This window comes from Primulina tabacum, chromosome 15, assembly GCF_025594145.1.
Source record: "Primulina tabacum isolate GXHZ01 chromosome 15, ASM2559414v2, whole genome shotgun sequence".
In the NCBI taxonomy this organism is placed as follows: domain Eukaryota; kingdom Viridiplantae; phylum Streptophyta; class Magnoliopsida; order Lamiales; family Gesneriaceae; genus Primulina; species Primulina tabacum.
In genome coordinates this window covers 30,693,394-30,712,372 of record NC_134564.1, presented here as the reverse complement: position 1 = coordinate 30,712,372, position 18,979 = coordinate 30,693,394, and the positions used below count along the sequence as shown (strand labels likewise).

General features: G+C 32.0%; 2 protein-coding genes across 2 annotated transcripts; one reads left to right on the top strand and one right to left on the bottom strand.

The window, feature by feature from the left end:
- Positions 1 to 370: 370 nt before the first annotated feature.
- Positions 371 to 2,580, bottom strand: LOC142526270 (uncharacterized). The gene is made up of 2 exons (XM_075630539.1): positions 2,444 to 2,580; positions 371 to 1,988 (listed from the first exon to the last, which is right to left on the bottom strand). The coding sequence occupies exons 1-2, from the start codon at positions 2,495 to 2,497 to the stop codon at positions 1,332 to 1,334; spliced, it is 711 nt and encodes a 236-aa protein (XP_075486654.1). The 5' UTR covers positions 2,498 to 2,580; the 3' UTR covers positions 371 to 1,331.
- A 5,585-nt stretch (positions 2,581 to 8,165) lies between these two features.
- On the top strand, positions 8,166 to 10,531 carry LOC142527346 (uncharacterized). Its single transcript, XM_075632119.1, has 2 exons — positions 8,166 to 9,118; positions 10,209 to 10,531. Exons 1-2 carry the CDS (start codon positions 8,453 to 8,455, stop codon positions 10,368 to 10,370), a joined length of 828 nt encoding a protein of 275 aa, XP_075488234.1. The 5' UTR covers positions 8,166 to 8,452; the 3' UTR covers positions 10,371 to 10,531.
- Positions 10,532 to 18,979: the final 8,448 nt, after the last annotated feature.

The window sequence follows — 18,979 nt, the reverse complement described above, 5'->3', positions numbered from 1 at the left end:
GCGTAGCATATTGCTATGTTATGAAACTCAGTTTGTGAGCTGCTGGATAAGTTAAAGTTTTGTGGCAGTCTGGAAGAAAGGTATTGGATACTGATGCAGAAATTAAGGTTGTCCCATAGGTCTTTATTCTGAATCAAGTTAAAGAGGTTTTTTTAAAAAAAAATTATCGCCATGTAATACTTATTAGTTTGCCCTTGACAGTAACAGTATGTTATTCTGATTCGTTCTCTGGATTATGTAAGGAATTTAAGTTGTATGAGCATATATTTCTTGCCAAAATTTGAAAAAAGAAATCCATCTTGTTTTTGCTCGGCTGATCCCTGTGTTCTTTAAATATGTAGGGTTTCTTTGGAGATTCATATTTGGATTATCCGAGGTCTTGATCATTGCATCTTCATTCGGGAACAAATTTCCTTACATACAAAACATGAAGTCCATGGTATTCATTCGCTTATAGAATAGGAATTTGCTGTCTTTTGTTTTGTTTCCAATAATGTTGCTTACAACACAATCTTTCCAATAATGTTGCTTACAACACAATCTGTTATTCACACTCCACATTGTATTGTAAAAACTCATCTACTTTCTTAACACATGGTGGAAGACAACTAGAAAAATGTGAAACGGGAATAACAGTATTGTTTTTTGATTATTTTTTTCAAATTTCGAATGGATTATATAAGTACTAAATTTCGTTCTTTTGGAATTTAAATAATATTTTATATCCGCGTTAGCTATCATTCATTTTTATTTACGGTCACGTAATTGATCTGTTCTTTGGATTACACAAGACCACTCACTTTCTACAAACTACCTGAAGAAATTACTTTGTGGGAAGTAAATTTCATCTAGCAAAGCGAGTTACAGAGCATATATTCTCTTCAAATTCATAACTCAAAAAATGGTCTGAAGCTGTACTTGTTTATTGAATGTTAAGGTGAGTCGACAGAGTAAAGCTAAATATATATATTCATTACTTAGCTATAGAAGTTGAATTTGCTGATCAGACAGTTTATTTCACTTACCACAGTTCGAGGTTAAAACGCTTTGTGTGTATCAGTTATGAATTTAGATTCTCCCTTGTAAATGTTTTATGCACGATAATCCTTATGTACAGATACCCGTACCTATAACCCCCTTTCCACCAAACCCCAACCCCGTCCGCCCGCCCGCACCGGTCAAGCTTGCACAGTATGTTGAAATTACGGACCCTTGGACGTTCTGCAGTTTCGTACTCGGTAGTCAAAGGAACTGCAGAGTAATACCACTTCTGCCCACACGAACCAACCGAAGTAATAATCCTGTAATGCATATCTGCTGCATAAAAAGTATCATTGTGGTCTTGGCATCCTATAGATATGCTCTTCTCCCCTCTTTTCATCAACTTCAAAAACCCATTTGCTCTTGTCACCCCTCTTCATGATCCTCCTCTTTCTGTCTGTACCCCTTTCCTTGTTACCAAAATCATTACTTTTGCCAATCATTGTAATCTCCATACCTCTACCAATAGGATGTTTCATAGACCTTACTTCAGTCTGATTTTCCACCCCGATCAAGTGTCCCCCCAACCCTTTTCCTCCTCCCAACAGATTATTTGCCACCACGACTGATCTCTTACGATTCACATCAAGCTTTTCGAGTAACCTTCCATAGTTATCCGCCTTACAATCTACTAAAGAGAAGTCTATGTTCACATAATCGTGTAACACATCTACAGGGTTACCGGTCTTGAATTCTACCATGTCGTGTAAGCCCGAGTCATCAATTGCTTTCTGGGATTTGTCGAGTTTTGGCGCAGGTAAGATGCACACTAGTTTTCCTCCCGTTTGTCGTGCTGCTGCTGCTAAAGCTACTGTGGATGGGGAGACATCGGATGTCACCTCCACAATTAGTTTTGCACTCATGCCTCCTGCCAGTGCGGATATGAATTCGTTGCTTTCAGGTATTTGTGCTTCGCACGAACTGCACTCTTGCTTGCATTTGCCACACTGTTTTTGGACAAGATGAGTTGTGTGAGAAAATTTGGCGAGAGTCATGCGTTAGTATAAGAACAAAACAAGCCATAAACGAATGGAGGGAATCCTAGTTCAGATTTGGATTTGTTTTGAGAACAAATGTAATTGGACAAAAGATAAAATTAGAATGTTCAAAAGCTGTATTATTTTCCGATTCGTGGCAGTCTACATAATAATCAATTAAAAAGAACAAGAAATTAAATCTTATCTTGTTTTTTAAATCAAAAAGGAAATCAGATCAAATTTTCATGCATCCACAATGAGAAGAAGTATTCATTTATTGGTAAACCTACCTAACCAACATGCAATCGCCCAAATATCATCTTGAAGCACGTGCATGATGCAACCAATATCTATTGCATGCATGAATATGCACAAGCATGAATTATAAAAGACAATAAACAAAACAGAAAAGAAGAAGCAAATACCAGTTTGAGGGCATCAAGATATGCATTTGCAGCACTTTTTGCAGACCATTCCATTCTAATTTCTTCGAATTGATGGGAATCGTGCCTGAAAATATAGCTAAATCTGGTTTTAATCGTGGAAAGGGTTTTAATTTTGCCTTTCTTGTGTTGTTCCTGTTTTTTTTCTTCACTTAATTTGGAGGTTAGTTGTCGTGCGGGAGATAATCAAGGACATTCAGCAATTATTAGAGGGACATAGCTTTAAATTGAGAAAAAAATGGTCCGATAATACGCGAATTTATTGGAGTGCTTTGACCAATGAAGTCATTGAATTTTATCACTTTTTGAAACAAATTAAAAATGTTGAATCAACTTAATGCGATAACAAGTCAATGAATTTATGAGTTTATTCAACCGATCATATCCAAGAGATAGTGAGAACAAAAAGAGAGGAGTATGTCTATTGTTAGACGGTCTCACGAATTTTTATCTGTGAGATGGGTCAAATCTACCGATATTTATAATAAAAACTAATGCTCTTAGCATAAAAAATAATATTTTTTCATGTATGATCCATATAAGATATTCGTCTCACAAAATATGACTAGTGAGACCGTCTCACACAAGTTTTTGCCAAAAGAGATAGTATTTTTTCATAATTGGATCAGATCGGATATTTGTCTCACAAAATTGATTATGAGACAGTGAGATGTAAACGAACTGAACCGGTTCGCTATCTTTTCAAGTCTGCTCAAAAAAATTTGATTCGTATTCGAGCTTATCGAATTAGATCTGAACTCAAACATGTTCGAAATTTGTTTCGAGTCGAATTCGAGCCCAAATTATTTTGTCCAATAGTTTGCAAGTCGCTCGTAAGCTTAATATTTTATTAATATAACATGATTAGATATTAAATAAATAAATTCCGAGCCTTTCAAGTGCTTACATCAAGCAATAATTCGAATAATTCGCAAACATGTTTAAATCTTTCGAGCCAAACTCGAACTCGATCTTTAATTCAAACTAAATTCAAGCCAAAAAATTTAAAATTTTAGAACTTCGAATCGAGTTCGAACTCGAATAGAACTAATTCGAAATTTCAAATTTTCATCATATTCAAGTCAATTTGGTTTGTTTATATTCCTAATAAGACCATCTTATTTGATTTTTTTTTATGTATTTGAAATACTTTACACATCATGAGTTTATGTAAGTTATCTTTATACGAAGAAAAATATTAAAATTCATAATCTAGCGTGCTCTAGAAACAAGATACGGAAAACCTATCAGTCTGATATTCGTACATCTCCATCACAAATAAACCCTTTTCTTTAATAATAGAGTAGGTCCCTTGTGAGACGGTTTCACGAATCTTTACATATGAGACGAGTCAATTCTACCGATATTCACCATAAAAAATAGTACTCTTAGCATAAAAAGTAATACTTTTTCATAGATGATCCAAATAAGAGATCTATCTCACAAAATACGACCAATGAGACCTGTCTAACACAAATTTTTACCCTAATAATATGTAAATTCATGAATATTTGATTTTATGCATATTTGCACCAAAGTCTAAATATATAATAAAAAATTTCTACTCAACCAAATCGTGAGGTACTTGATTATACTCAATATGGCTACCATTCTTTTCATCTTTCATTAAAATAACAAAAATACATATCCATAACTTTATTTGTAAAATTCTTTGACCTGAATGCAATTCAATACGAAAAAAGATACATAAAAATAGCAACTCCACATTTACCACTTATACATGTTAGTTACTCTTATGGAACAACAAGTTTTTGTTTCACCCATAATTTCAACACAAAAATTCATATGAGACCATCTCACGGATTAATTTTATGAGAAAGATTTCTGTCCATAACCAACTAATGAACATGTATTATTTTTTATACCAAAAATTATTGATTTTTATTACAAATATACATCTGGTCAACCCGTCTCATAGAACCGTATGAATTAATTGTCTAACTTAATAAGTCCTAAAATACATATACATATATCTATATTATTATCTATACTATATTATTAAGTAAGAGACCTTTAGAGTAACTAAATTTTGGTGTCATTGTCTGTTTTACTAAATATATATATTAATAAAGTGTTAAAAAATTAATATAAGTTACATGTAGTTTAATGGATAAAGCTTTTGTTTCTTAGCCATGAGGTTGTAGGTTTAATTCCTACTTGAGTTTTTTTTATTCCTTTTTTTTCTATTTATTTTTTTACTTCATATATCAAAATTACAGTGTAGCCACTCATTATTTCTTATAAAAATATTTGTATCTTCATTTAAATATAAATCAAATAAATTATAAAAAATATTGTACAAGCGCGCAACGCAGTGCGTCGGTGTACTAGTTCTATTATTAAGTGTAAGACCCTTAGAGTAACTACCTTAGAGGACACAAAAATATTTAATTCCATAATTATCCTTCTTACTCTACTAAAAACCTACTCAAGTCACTCCATATTTTACATAGAAAAAAATCTAAACAAAACTTCTCTTTTAAATCGAACAACTCTTCTAAATTGAAAATAATTTTGTGTTAATTGTTTAATATTATTTGATCAAATTTTAAATAATAATAACACATGCAACAGTGTGCATCTTTTACTAGTATATGTATATACGCTACTAGGCACATGCATTGCATGTACGATGTGAACAATTATTTAGGTATAGTGTGTGTAGAGCAACGTTAAATTTTAATTATAATTTTTATATCCTCCATAATATCATATTATTATAACAAAAATATTATGCTATCATTCTAATAATTGTACGTAAGTTATTTTATTATTTCACCAGAATATTGCACAAACCAAACAGTTAGTAAGAGCTTAAATGAGAATAAAATATGCGAAAAAGAGAAAAAAAAAGTTTGCAAAAATGGGAAGTAGCAGAAAGGATTGTGCGGAATTTGGGAGAAGAATAAGAAAGAACCAACGTTCTATCATTTTCTTTTTTTCTGAAACTGTCAAAGTTTAATTCTTAGTATGAAGGCATCGAAAGGGCAAAAACGGAATAGGAAAATGGCTTCACCAAAAAAAAAATTTCTTTTATATATACTAGTATCTCACCCGTGTGATACACCGATGCACCGTGCGTTGAAATTATTAAGTATGAACGTTCAAATAATTACTTAAATTTATTGATATAATGAATATATTTAATTATTATATAAAAAATTATATTATTTGAGATCATATTCAAATAAGGATAACAATTATGTCGTCAAATTGAATTATTTACTATTGTATTCAATATATTGATTGAAATAGTTACGAATAAAAAGAATATAAAAATATATTAAAAATCATATATTATTTGTCTATCAAAATTTTAAAAAATAAATAAATAATTTTCAAAAAATCATTTATTAATGAAAATTTTGATTAATTTTTATTTTATTTTTTGACCATTTTAAGAAATATTTATATAAAGTTTTAATTAAATAATAATAATAACACTACTAATAATAATAATATTGATTTATGAATAATAAATATACCGAAATTTCACGATGAATTCTTCACTAAAAAATTGAAAAGAATAATATTATTAAAAATTTCATAGTTTATTAAATATTTTGGAGAGTATGAAGAATGAAATATATAAAAATAACAAAAAATTAAAAATCATAACCAAAATTAAATATAATGATACGATCATACAAACATTTAATGGAATATTATTTACATTCTACTTTTTTAAAGAGCAATTCTTATTTCTTTCTTTTTTCTAAAATGTCTAATGTGTATTCTAATGATTTTATTTTAAATAGTGATATAAATATGCAATATCTTTTATGCATTTTTCTTTTATTGAATGTAAGAAATATAAAAATTAATTAACAAAAACTCTTTTCAGACCGTCTCATAAGTCAATTTGTAATACAGATCTTCTACCTGACCGGCTTATGGAAAAAATTTGTTTTATATCAAAATTATTGTTTTTCACTTAAGATATAGACTGAGTCGACTCGTCTCATGAATATAAATCTGTGAGACTGTCTCACATGATACTTACTCCAACTAATTTAGGTAAATTTATTTTTTTCTATCTTGAGTAATTTTTCGTAAATATTTTGACAAACTACTTAATTAGACTATTGACTTTTAATTTTTTTTAAATATCATAATATATTATTATAAAATAATACTCCTGTTAGTATTTTTCTTCAAAAATATATTGTAGCGAATTTTAAGATAGTTTCTTTTTTTCCTAATAATTGTTTATTTAATTTAATTGATTAAAAAAGTAATTGTAAATATTTGTATAATTCTTAATTATTTTGTGTTTCATTATATATTTAAGTTTCTCGAATAAATTTAATTTTAGTGAAATAATAAATATTTGTACTCTTATCTTTTTAATATAAATTATTACTTAATTACACATATAAATATATTAATATATTTTTGTTTAATATTATTTCAAAATCAATACATTCAAATAAATAAATAAATAAATATGTGTCTATATATATATATATATATATATATATATATATATATAGACACACACACATACTAGCCACCTTTGGCAGACATTGCGTGCTTGTCCACTCTTTTTCATAATGAATTTAATTTATATTTAAACGAAAGTCATACTATAATTGTAAAAATATCGAGGGACAAAACTAAAATTTTGAATGAAAGAATTTTTAAAAAAGGAAAAAAAAACAAATAAAATGGGAGATGTTCAATAAAATGAACCAAGTAGAATTTGAACTTATGAGTTGCTGCTTAGGAAAGCTGACTTTTGTGTGTGTTTGGAGGAGGCTTCTAGGAAGCACTTCTTATATTCTACCACAGTGGAATTTTTTTGATGTGTCTGTGAATGTCAACTTCTGCTCAATTTTTGTAATTTTTAACCAAAAGTTAGAAGCAAGATTGACATGTTTTTTTGTTGTTCTTTTTTTCATGATTTAAAGTTACAATTTGACATTTGTATGCTTAAAAAATTTATCATATTCCACAACTCCTTTTAATTTCTATAAATATTTTTTTAGATTTTGTAAAATGCTATATTTTATTTATATATCAGTTTTAAAGTTACGAATGGAACTCATAAAATTCCAATCATATTTTACTACAATCATTTTTTTTAAAAAAAAAATATTTGTTTTTTTATAATTTACATTTCCAGAATTTTTTTACATGTTTGTGTGCAAATATACACATTTTTTCACGTGTTTTTTTAATTAATCTTATATGAATTTTCAAGTATTCATATTATAAAACGATAAATAAATTTTGATACAAAATATCCTGATACAAAATATCCTAAATATAATAATAATTATATAAATATATTGTCAATGATATGTATACCAAAATTTATAGAGTTGGTCTCTTATGAGACGTTCTCACGAATCTTTATCTGTGAGACGGATCAATTCTATCGATATTCACAATAAAAAGTAATACTATTACCATATAAAATAATACTTTTTCATTGATGACCCAAATAAGATATTAGTTTCACAAAATACGAACCGTGAGACCGTCTCACACAAGTTCTTGTCAAACTTAAATAACTAAAAAGCTATATCGTTTATAGATTAATGATATTATTTTCATTTTATTAAAATTTAAGTTCGAAGTAATTTTTCTCCAAACACTTTTATGGAATTGACTCTTTGAGAATAATTGTATAAAAAAAATTTCGCAAAAGATATAGACCCCTCGCCTCTTATCCATAGTTTATCAATGGTATAGATAGTAATATTCCTTGAACCAATGATGGACTATGCTTCACGAGTGGCATCTCTATCATGAGCAATTGCAAATGTATAGTTAGGAAAAAAGGGAAGAAAGCAAGGGAAAATCTTGCCCACAAACAGAAACAGTGGTACATAGTTTAGTTTCCTCCTCTGTTCTTCACATACGTTTGCGAATTCTCGAAAGTGTGCAAGCTTTGTTGCGTTCTTGCCCTGCTTCGATGCAGACTGAAACTGAACTCAATTCTGACAGCTTTGTGGTTCTGTTCTCATGGGCTCCCTAGTGATGCTGCACTCTCCATTCAAAGCTTTGAGTTTCTTGAGTTTTTCTTGTGCTAGATCGGTGAGTCGTTCCTCGTTATCTGTCTTCAGATTCAAGAAATTTTCAATCATCGCAAATTCCTCTATACCTCAGAACCCTGACTCAATATGGGGCAATTACATCCCCACCATCAAACCCTTCTCGTATTTAATTCCATTTTTTCAGAAAGTTGGGATCTTTGTGGTTGAATCATCGAAGTCGAAATGTGCCACTGTTTTTAAGGATTTAAGTGTACAGGAGACTGAGTGTTTACAAAATGGGGCGTTTGGTACGGCGCTCATGAGTGTGACGGCGACGGCTAAAGTTAAAATAAGTCCTTTTGTGGCTAAATTAGCGGCGAACCCTACGTTCGTTTCGGGTTTATGCGCCTGTGCTGCTGCCCAATCTATGAAGGTTTTCCTGAATTTTTGTGTGGAGAGGAAGTGGGATTTTAGGATTATGTTTGCCTCTGGTGGAATGCCTTCTTCACATTCTGCACTGTGTACTGCATTAACAACTTCTGTGGCCATTTGCCATGGGGTGGCGGATTCTTTGTTTCCTGTTTGTTTAGGATTCAGTTTGATTGTTATGTATGATGCCATAGGTGTTAGACGGCATGCCGGGATGCAAGCTGAGGTAATTGCTATTAATTTTGTTTGTCTTCCATGATCTGCTCCTTAATTGTTAATTGTTGTGTTATTGGGTATTATTTGGAATAAGCAATATGTATCAAATTCTGAATGATTGTGATTGTTTTTTTTAACATTCTTCTAATCTCGATATATGGCATGTGTCATAAGCGCTTTTGGGAATTTGTGTTTAGAGCTCATTGATGAGTGAACTGCAAGTTAAAATTACTCCTGCTATTTGAAAAGGCTTGGCTGGAACGGTTTTGAGGCAAAGGCGTTAACTTGAGGCCGTACATCTGTTAATACCAATCCTTACAAGATACTTGAACTTGGCATTGTTTGAATTATGGACTAGCTGTCTCTGCATGTCTCATAAGTTATATCTTGTTTTAGGTGCTTGTTTTAAGAATATGTGTTGTTGTTGTGGTCCTGCTAGAAACTTGACTGCTATCACATTTTTTTTATGTTTCGACCTAAATGGTTTGATAGACACAGACCAGCATAACAGGTCATGTATTCCTCTTACAGGCCTCAACTAGGTCATGTAGCATGCAAATGGGTCACGTGTGAAACAAGATATAAATAATGCCATATTTCAATATAACTTAAATGTATGGCACATCCTACCGAACTTACCTAAGCATAACATTGGCCCAGAACTCATTGGTAAGACAAGCATTGAAGTCTCACTTGTTCCCACATATGTTTTGTGCATAGCAAGGATTTGTCTGGTATTGATGTCTATCATCTATGAGTGGTACTCGAGCATGAGAATTTCTAATGCTGAACGAAGCTACCAAACCTTTGCATTCTTAACGAGTAGGTTCTTTCTGTAGAACTGCAAGGTGAAGGAAGAATTAGTATATAATTATTTTCGTCGAAGTGAATTCAACCTGAACTGGCGCCACCCTCTCCCACTTGGTTTTTCCTGTATTTTACCTTAACTTGCTTTTGCAAATGAATGATTTATTGATGTATGGAGGAGCTGCAAATCAAAATACAGTGCAGAGGATTGTCTTCAAATATCCTCATTTCTTGATACTGTTCTTTATTCATAAGTTGACCATACTTTACTCAGAATTGTTTAATCTCTGTAGGTCCTCAATCTGATAGTTGAAGATCTATTCCAAGGGCATCCAATAAGCCAAAGAAAGCTTAAGGAACTACTCGGCCACACTCCATCCCAGGTCTTTGCTGGAGCTCTACTCGGTATTATCATTGCTTGGATATGCTCTCCAGGTTGTTTCATTGCAATCTGATGAGTTTTCAATGATGTTGCAGTCGAAAGGCAGTAATATTTGGGAATCATATGTGGAGTTTATGAGAGTGTTCTTCTTTTTCTCACAGTTTAAAGAAACACAACAGTTCCTGAATGACTTTTTTTTCCCTGATTTTGCAAAAAATTTAACTGTCTGGAGTCTCTAAATATTCTCAAATCCTCTTACCTAATTATTACATATTCTCTGGTTAATCTATTCTATTTATTAAATACGAGTTCCTTTAAATTATCAAAGATTGTGTTTGAATGGATGAATTTCAAAATCCATAGATTTCAGATATATTCAAATGTATTTTTGTAATTTAGAGAAGATCATAATTATTTAAGTGAAGTTAAAATTTAAACTTTACTTTTCAAACATTTTCACCCACTTTTTACAGCATAAATTTGGTCAAGTATAAGAGAAGTTCTCCGATAACTGCGTATCCATTTAAATAAATAATGATACACAGACAATAAAAATATAATTGTAAATAGGAAAAAATGAATTACTATTTATTACTTATTAAGTAGACTTACAGTTAACAAAAATGTCCTGTAATAAAACAGAAATTTACGAATATATTCCCAAAAGAAGATTTTAAAAAAAAATCATTAATCCACGTTGATGGGCGTAACTAAAATATTATAAAGAAAATAATGTATTTATTTATTTAAACACAAAAATAAATAAAATGAAACTTCGTCACAGTATCCAAATTACGAAAGGAAAGATTTTGTCAATGCCCGACTTTGTTTACTTCTCGAAACTAAGAAAGTCCTTAACGGATCTTCAAACGGCATTTCTTTTTCACAACCAATTCCAAATAATAACCCAACTGCCTCTTAAAATATTGGTTTTCCAGAATTAGATTATTTAACTCCATTTTTTTAGAATTTTACTCCAATTTTCATATAATAATATGGGTCACAAAAAATAAGTAGCACAATTCTTATGTTGGTAGCATTTGAGTTGTTATAAGTATAAAGATTTAATTGTTTCATTATCATATGTTATAACTTTTTCAACTTCATCTTACAGATTTTGTATTTTAGTAGGTTTTTTGTGAGACGATCTCACGAATCTTTTTCTGTGAGACGGGTCAACACTACCGATATTCATAATAAAAAGTAATATTCTCAGCATAAAAAATAATATTTTTTCGTGGATGACCCAAATAAGATATCTTTCTCACAAAATACGACATGTGAGACCGTCTCACACAAATTTTTGCCTTTGTATTTTAAAAAATATAACTTAAGAAGGACTGTATTTTCTAGTATCGATAAACATATATAAATTATTAATTTATAAATACGTATCCAAATTACAATTACAGTATAACATGAAAATTTAACACTATTATATCATAAATATCATGATTATTTATCATTCAAACTATATTAAAACATTGTACTATTTCCATTTCCAATGTATATATTCTTTTTTCCACATGTTCTTTATATATATTGTTATGTTAGGATCAAAATAAACACAGAATATATTCTAGAGGTGATGAACAGAATCGTTTGAATAAATTGTTCTTTCATTATAAAATGTTTTTGTAGGCCCCCGCTTGCAATAAAATTATTATATTCAATTTGCGATAGCAGAAGCATATACAATCCTTCAAATTATAAAAGATACCAAAAATATGAATTCAACGGAAGAGTCATGATCTTGCTAAATTAACATTTTCATTTTTTCTCAATTTTCATCTTATTTGGAGTCGTGGAATCATGTAGCTGAAATTTACAATAAACAGAAAGAAAATAGAGATTAACTCTTTGTGGATTTGGCCAGAGAATAGATTGGGATTATATGTAGTTAACAAATCAAAAGATAACAGTAGTGCAGCAATCCAATATGAGATAACATATATCAATAATAACGTATCATTACGAAAATATTATGTAGAATGAAATGCAATGACTATTAAGGACTCTGAAATGAATATTATAGACTAAAGAGGTGGCTCCCACCAACATTGAGTGTAGTAGTTTTTTTTCACGTAGTCAAGTAGGATCCATGCAATCGATCATTTACGAGCCTAGTTGAACTCACATTTCCAGACCGAAGTCTTGTTGTTCAGATAAGTCATACCAGAATTTGAAAAATTGTTCATTGGACTCACTTTCCGGGCCTAAGCTATGATGTCCAGTAAACTAGATATCTGGTATAATGACTATTGTCTTAACTCCATTCAGTCATTCGTTTGCAGTCATATATCATAATTTAACCAAGAATCAAGTATGCCAGACATTCAAAAGGGTAAATCAACATGATCCAATAAATTAAAATTTTACTGTAAACTCCAGGCCAAATGCCAAATTCTATTATTAAAGAAATTGGTAGGAAAAACCTCACGGAAGAAACCATACTATAGAAATCCTCACGATAGACAAAACCTCTCCGAGGTAGGTTAGTTTTCGTCATGATTTCAATCCAAAGCCAAGATAATTTCTGGATTGTTGTTTTCTGGAAAATTTATAGCAATGTTCTTCACGTTTTCAATCGATTTTCGAAATTTTGTTTGATGAACATGATGCACCTTCTTTTTCAAAGTGTTTATGGGTGGAAAAGGTGTATTGTGTAGTTTTTTTGGAATTTTTGGAGATGACTATTTTTGCTAACTACTCAATTTTCTTCAAAATTTCCTCTCAAGCTACAAATTTCATAGGGTTTTGTATGATAAAATTAAATGCATTACAAGATGTTCTTTTGTTGGCAAAGTGAGATGAGATTAGTTATTATCCATAGCCAAATGTTGGCATATCTTGATGACACCATTTTTTCTATTAAATTTAATTAGTAATAAATATTTTTCATTAATTGATATAATATTTAGAAATTCTATGAATTTTTACATGTGCTTATTTTATTTATTAATTTAGCATATATTTTTATGTATTTAATATATTATAATTTTATTTTGTTAATTAGATTAATTTTAATTTTATGTTATTTATAATAATTTCTAGAATCATTTTTCTTCTCAAATATATTATATATTTTAAAAAATCTAATCTTTAATTAATTAATTTATTTTGATTTTATTAACCTAAATAGTTTTACTTTATATTTTTATTGAATACTCTTTATATTGTTATCATTTTTATTCAAATCCTTTAATTAAATTTTGAACAATAATATCCCTCTAAAAAAATGATCTCCAGATTCTTTGCATTGTGGGAAATCTCTTAGTCTTTCGATATATTCTTTCCCATTATTTTCTTTCATAATATTATGACTCGAAATTAATAAGATTTTTATTCATCGAGCAAGAGTACCTTCCTTAGTTTGTACAAGCTAGACAGAAGCTATGTTCGTCTTGAATGTCTCTCTTATCACTGTTCCACTATGGGGTTGACGTCATCTTCCTTTCTAATGAGTCTGTATGCTCGATTTGGAAATTTGGTCTTGGGTGTGAGTTGTGCTTTGTTCTTCTTGTTCGGGCAGTCTTGAATATGATGTTGATCACTTCCACAAAACACACATTTCCCATGTTTCTTCCAACATTTTTCTTCGACGTGGTTGGGTTGCCGCGGTATCCACATTTCTCGTGATAGTTGACGTCTGGGTATTCTCGAAACTTTTTGCTTTTGGATTCCTCACATAGTTCGGGTTGGGTATCATTTTCATGAATTCTTTTCCGACTATTGTTTTCAATGGAGTTGAGGATCCCGTAGTTTCTTTTGTCTTCTTATCTCCTGAGTAGCAATTTGATCTCCGCCTCTACTCGTAGTGCTTGATTGACAGCAAAATATAATCTGAGGCTTCGACAGATAAGGTTGCCCAACAAATGTCAAGGTTGAGGCATTTGACAAATTTCTTAGTCTTTCTTGCCTCATCTTCCCGGTAATGAGGAGCATGCATGGTGAATCAAATAGTGAAATTCTGCTTTGCATTGTGCCACAGTTAAATAACCTTGAACTAATTCCATGAACTCGAGTTCTCATTTGTTGAGTATTATCTGGGTGATGTATTTTGCCTCAAACTCCTGCAAAAAGTTAGTCCATATGTTGGGAGTGTTGTTCTTATTCCACTGGTGATCAACAACTATCCACCAGTCATGTGTTGCCCCCTCGAATTGATGTACCACAAACTTTACCTTATGTTCTTCCGAGTAGTTAAGGACAGAGAAAATCCTTTCTATTTTGATTAGCCATTCTTCATCTTGTTGAGCGTAAGGGGTGCCGTAAAACTTGGGTGAGTGAAACCTACGGAATCTTTCAAGGGTTCGATCACATGTTTCTTCAAAATCTTTAAAGACCTCGATTATCTCCGCCAAAGTTTTTTGCTGGTGGTTGTTGACAGAATCACATGAACTGCTGAAATACGTCAAACATATTTCTTGGTTTTTGCTCCTAGCGTGGAATATGTTGTTTATTTCCTTGGTTTCCCATTTCTTGGGAGAGATGATGTTCATCTTGACTCCTAGCTCATGAACTATTTCTTGACGAAGACATCTTAGAAAATGAAAATTTAAATAGTTTTCCTTTTAAACAAAGGATTTGTAATCAATATCAATTTAGAAGGAATTTTGTACCATACTATCAACACTTTTTAATCAAAACCTGTTGATCACATAATTCTCAATTTTTTTGGTCAAACTAAGGCTGACATTTTATCTGATTTTATTAGTTATTAACCAGAAGGTCTAGACATAAGATATATATCAGAGGCTTTCATTATAAGTCAAAGCCATCAAAATCCCAAAAACATAAAATCTTCTGGATTTGTTTTATTTTTTTCACCTCACCCAAATTTATGTCAGGATAAACCCGGAGGGCTCTGATAACACAATGGGCCCCATCTTGTAATAAAATCATAGCATTCAACTTGCGGTAGCAGAATCATATACAATCTTTTAATTTATAAAAGACAATAAAAATATGAATTCAACGGAAAAGTCACGGTCTTGCTAAGTCAACATTTCCATTTTTCCCAATTTCCATCATATTTGTAGTCCTGAAATCCTATAGCTGAAATTTTGCAATAAACAGAAAAAAAATAGAGGTCAATTCATTGTGACCTAATGAAAAAATAAATTGGGCTTATATGTAGTTAACAAATCAAAATCAGTGGACTAAATCAATATGATATGAAATGTATCAATAGTAACATATAGTTAGGACAATATTCTGTCAAGTGAAATGCAGTGACTGTTAATGACTGAAATGAATATTATAGGCAAAAGAGGTTGCTCCCACCCACATTCGATGTAACATTTTCCCTACGTACTCAAGTATGATCCACACAATAGATCATTTACGAGACAAGTTGAATTCACATTTTCGGACTGAAGTCATGTTGTTCAAATGAACCATATGCTAGAATTTGGAACCGTTGTTCATTGGTCTCACTTTCAGGGTCTAAGCCACATTGTCCAGTGGACTAGAAATCCGGTACAATGACTGTTGTCCTGACTCCATTCAGTCATTCGTGTACAATTATATATCATTATTTAACCAAGAATCAAGTACATTAGACAATCAAATGCGTAAATCAAGATGATCGTTTAAATTATGAATTTATTGTAAATTCCAAGCCAAATACTAAACTCTATTATTGAAGAAAGCGGTAGGAAAAACCTCACCGAAGAAACCATATGGTAGAAATCCTCATGGTAAAGAAAACCCCAACCTCGGTAGCTTATTTTTCGTCGGTTAGCTAAAATTTGTTAAGAAATAAAATTATACGTCACTTTATGGCTTTAAAATCTACATCATAGTATTTTTCAAACATTTAATTTATGGGACTTAATCTTTATATATATGTTAGGATCGGTTAACATATCAAAAGTGTTTAGAATGGGGGGTTGAATAAACACTCACAATTAAAATTGATCTTTTCAAATTTTGAGTTCAGTTTGGTGACAAACTGATTCTCGGAATCTTGTTGATCAATATAAATCAGTTAAACTGAATCAGTTGCGGAAGGTAACTGACTGAAAGATAGAATACAAAAATAAAATGCGCAAGGGTTGTTTCTGGATGTTCGGAGATTTCAATTACTCCTACGTCACCCCTTCTATCACAAGGATAGGATATTCACTAAAAGACTTTGATCAAATACAAGAATTGTACTGACCCACTTCAGTTTGGACTTAACACTGCCAAAAACTGAAACTCTTAGTATAACAGAATGTTCTCAGTGCTTAATTGATCTTAGCACTATCGAATTTCAATGATTATTACAACTTGCTTGTAAGCTCAAATTGTAGCCTTAACTGCTACGAATAAATCAAGTAAGAGGTGAGCTAAGATTTTGACAGAGTGACAGCAAGCTTTTTGAATAGTATTCACTTCGTTGTTGTTTTCAGCTGCTCTTCTGTCATATTTATATGCTTCTTTTCCAACGGTAACTTGAGATAAATTTAAATCTATGTATCCGTTGATTTCCACTTAATTATTCTTTGGACTTTGTTTGCGGCGTCTTAATTGCTTTAGCCGGAATGCGTTGTTCTAGGTAGTCTTGGTTGTGGTGCGGCGTTTCATATTCAGTTGTAATCTGTTATGTCTCTTTGTCGGTTGAAAGTTCTTTCCCGAGACATCTTCGGCTGAGAGATACTTAACTTTAAGGCATTCGGCTGGATGTATTAACTGATCGGTTTCCAACTGATCAGACAGTCGATTTCAGTTATTAAGTCCAGTTGCTGAGTTCAGTTGGTTCGTATTTTCAGTTGGTTGATCAGTTTGTCAAACTCCAAAATTTAGTTTCCAACAATTTCCCCATTTATGGTGTTTGACAAAATTAAGTAACTGAACCCTTTGTAGATAAGAGATTGATCAACTGAATTTCACGATTGATTGGACTCTTTGTAGATAAAATAAGAAACTGATCAACTGAATCAGTAACTTGATGAGTACAGTGAAGACTGCTACTGAAAAGAGAATTTCTTCTGTTGTTCTAGCATTCTTTTGATTTCTTCCCCCTTTTTGTCAAACAACTCCATCTTCTCAGATAATTTTTGAACATCAGTGGAAAGAATTTTGACATCTGCTGAGATACATGAGACAGCAGTTTGTAAACAGGTCTGCAGCAATTCCATTTTATTAGAAACAGAAGTTTCTAATCGTTGAACTCGTTGACTAACTATATCCTGAGTTGTAAATAGGCTTTGAGCTAGATCTTTCTTCATCTCATCTACAGTTTTGGTGAGAGAATCCATGTTTGCTTGAATTGCTTTCAGTTTTGCAGAGTCATATTCAATTGAAGAATCCAATTTGACAGTGTGAGATAATTGTGTAGATTGAACCTTCTTGATGTCAGTGATTATCTGCTGCATATTGTGCTGCATATTTTGGATCTCTTCAAGAACAAGATCCATTTCTGTGGATTGAGGAGGAGGTGACTGATGAGGGAATTCCGGTCCCTTTGTGGTTTGATCAAATATAACCAACTCTTGGTTAGTTGCTACTGTTTCAGCAACATTCTGAACTGAAGTGATTGTTGCAGCAATGTCTTCTGGAACTTGAGGCGGAGAAAGTGGATGTTGATCAGCAGATGAGCTGCCTGGAGGAATAATAGAGTCTGATGAAGTCAAAATTGGTGTCTCTAGAGGATGATCTTGGGGATCAATTTGCACATCAGTTGGAACAGTCTGTTCAGCAGAAGGATCTGGCTGAACTGGTGCTTCTGAAGAGATAGGCACCTCTGGATTGATTTGATCAACGGGATGATCAACATTATCAGAAATGGGTTCACTCAATTGGGATTCTTGCACCACTATCTGAATAATTTCATCAATGTTTGCGAAAGATAATTCTGCTTCAGTGTACATTTGATGTTCACCAGTTGGTGATTGAGACACATCGTGAACTGGCTCTTCAGTTGGAATAATAGCCTGTTCTGAGGATGACTCTTTCTGCTTTGAGGGAGGTTCTTCAACTATTTCCTTTTCATCATCGTCTGAATCTCCTTTATGAAGGACTAACTCTTTATCCATTTCCCAAAACTTTATCTGAGATAGCAATCCCATCAGATCGGTGTCTAGCTGAGTGATCACCGCATGATCAGCATAGGCAGTAGGATTTGTTGGAACGTAGTTAGCCTTCAGTTTGTCAATAATTTGTGTTAAATTCTTTGCTCTCATCTGATCAAACAAATATGTTTTTCTCTCATAGCTTGGGCAATGGCAGCTTTGACTATCTTGAGGACAGAAGCTTCCAGTTTGATGAATTTGTTCAGTTGAGATTTCTTTCTTAGTTGCTTGGCAAAAATCTGTGTACGATAAGCTGTCCAAGCATCATAGAGTTGAAGTTTTGATGCTGCAAAATCATTAACTTCGTCCCAAACAAGGTCAATGTGGGTTTGAATGGAATTGGATGGCCTTGGTTCTTCAGTCAATTTTCCCTTGCCTTTGTCAGAACTGAGGATGTGTGGAATTTCCAGACCAGTTCGTGTAGTATCCACCCATTCTATAATACTAATGCCCTTGGGTCGGGCAGGTGCCAGAGGAGTGGGACGAGTAATATTAATCAGAGGGGCTTTGATTCTAACTGTTTCTTTCTTTGCACCAATTGATTTTTCTGGTGGGATGATCTTCAGAGGGACTGCTTCAATTGGCTGCTGAGCATCTGAAGATGTTGGCTTGTCAGTAGGAA

Excerpts from the sequence above, each read along its gene's own strand:
- LOC142527346 (XM_075632119.1), top strand. The coding sequence starts at position 8,453 with ATGGGCTCCCTAGTGATGCTGCACTCTCCATTCAAAGCTTTGAGTTTC. Across the intron at positions 9,119-10,208 it reads ATGCCGGGATGCAAGCTGAG|GTCCTCAATCTGATAGTTGA; the intron begins GTAATTGCTATT and ends TAATCTCTGTAG.
- LOC142526270 (XM_075630539.1), bottom strand. The coding sequence starts at position 2,497 with ATGGAATGGTCTGCAAAAAGTGCTGCAAATGCATATCTTGATGCCCTC. Across the intron at positions 1,989-2,443 it reads ATCTTGATGCCCTCAAACTG|TGTGGCAAATGCAAGCAAGA; the intron begins GTATTTGCTTCT and ends GTCCAAAAACAG.